Raw genomic sequence first — 1823 nt, 5'->3', positions numbered from 1 at the left:
AACAATCCGCCCGCCTCGGCCTCCCAGAGTGCTAGGATTACAGGCGTGAGCCACCGCGCCCGGCCTGAAAAGATTTTTTTTTAGAAGGCTCTAGACACACTTTAAGACTGGGTTCCCAAGAGTCTCATAAAATTTCCTCTAACAAGTTAGATGAGACATTAAGGATAAGTAAAAGTTATTATGAATGATATTCAATCAGTCAACAATTATTTCTTTATAAAGTAACCTACCTACTACTATATTGGGTGCAAATGGCAGGAACAGATATTTTTTTTTTTAAAGCTCAAGACATAATTCTGTCCCCTAAAGGTCAGACAACCAATCTGGGAAGACAGAACTAAGACATGAAACATTCAGAGAACAGCTTTTTATTAAACATTGAATAAGGAGATTCCAACTATAATAGAGCTCAGAGAAGAGATTTTTATTCCTACCTCATGATGTCTTTGAACATACACAAACCTCTTATTAAAACCATTTCCACACAGATTTTTTAGAATTAACCAAAAAATCATACAGATTTTTAAATCATTAATCTGTTATCAACTAAGTCACTACTTATAGATGACACATAGTAAAGAGTATTAAATCCTTCATGTCAAATTACTCTGATTGACTTTCTTATTAGATTCAAAATTAAGAAGCACCAGGAACTGCACAGATTGGCCTTGTTTTAATAATTGATAGTGAAATGCTAGTAAATCACAATTAAAAAGGTGTGCCACGGAGAAGATATCAAAATAATCACAGAAAAGGGATCATCATCACATTAGACTTTGAATGAGTTTCCAGCCTGAAGTTTAAAGTAGTGTTGTTTCTACTGACCTGTTTTTTTTCAAATATACTTTTCCAATTCCACAGTAGGCCAGGCAGTCAAGCCCCTCATTGGGATAGTGTTCAATAATCCTCTTAAACTGGTTTTCAGCTTCAGATAATTCCTTCAACAGTAATGAGAGCAATGATCACTTACTCAAAAAGAGAAATGCTGGAATAGATTTTATCTGAAGGTTGACTCTTACATAATACTAAAATAATAATTATATATTCCCAAATTCCTGTGACAAAATTATATCTTCTGCATTTCATTTTCTTAGGAATTACATAAATTTCTGACCATATTCAGAAACAAAATCAACCCTGTAAGCATTTACTAGTACACACTAAGGGTCTGGTGTATGCTAATATTTTATTGATTTTTTTAAGAGGCAGGGTCATCCAGGCTGGAGTACAGTGGTGCAATCATAGCTCACTGCAACCTCAAACTCCTGGGCTCAAGCAATCCTCCCGCCTCAGCCTCCTGAGTAGCTGGGACTATAGGTGAGCACCACCACGCCCAGCTTGACTAATACTAGAAGGTATAAATTCATGGTAAAAAAAAGACTGATTTGGGTGCAAACATACCATAACATTTATCCTAGTAAGTGCTACTCCCTGCTGTCTTGGAAGGACTGGCATCCCAGCGATGCTGCTGCAATGTTTTATTGCCTAAGAAGCAAAGCTTTGTCTTAAAAATAGCCCTTTAGTAAAAACAGAGCCTGGAGTACATTCTTTTTTGAATGTTCTCAATAATGGAAAACCTCTGAGTCGAATGAATTTTGTTTTTGGAAAATCCGAAAGATGCTTAGTTCTAAGAAATACTGGTAACCCCACTGTGAGTGAAAAAAAAAGTCACTACAAAATGGAGCTTTGAGGCCAGTTCCAAAGGAGACAATCCAAAAACATTTGAAGCAAGGGCTTATTAAACACATGGCTTCTTTAAGGGCCTATTCTAGTGAAATTCTGTTAAACGTGTAAGTTCTACCATACCTGTTTGTTTTTTTTTT

General features: G+C 36.1%; 1 protein-coding gene across 1 annotated transcript in view; it reads right to left on the bottom strand.

Annotated features, from left to right (window-relative positions):
• The window catches only part of TTC3 (tetratricopeptide repeat domain 3), a 107001-nt gene that overhangs the window by 56600 nt on the left and 48578 nt on the right, over nt 1-1823 (bottom strand). Inside the window, exon 18 of the mRNA XM_012640072.1 lies at nt 826-938. Within this exon, the coding sequence (XP_012495526.1) occupies nt 826-938 (113 nt within the window). The remainder of the gene's footprint in view (nt 1-825; nt 939-1823) is intronic.

This window comes from Propithecus coquereli, unplaced genomic scaffold (assembly GCF_000956105.1).
Source record: "Propithecus coquereli isolate 6110/MARCELLA unplaced genomic scaffold, Pcoq_1.0 Scaffold148, whole genome shotgun sequence".
NCBI classification, from domain to species: Eukaryota; Metazoa; Chordata; class Mammalia; order Primates; family Indriidae; genus Propithecus; species Propithecus coquereli.
Note: the sequence above shows the minus strand (reverse complement) of the source record. Positions and strands in the feature narration are given on the sequence as shown.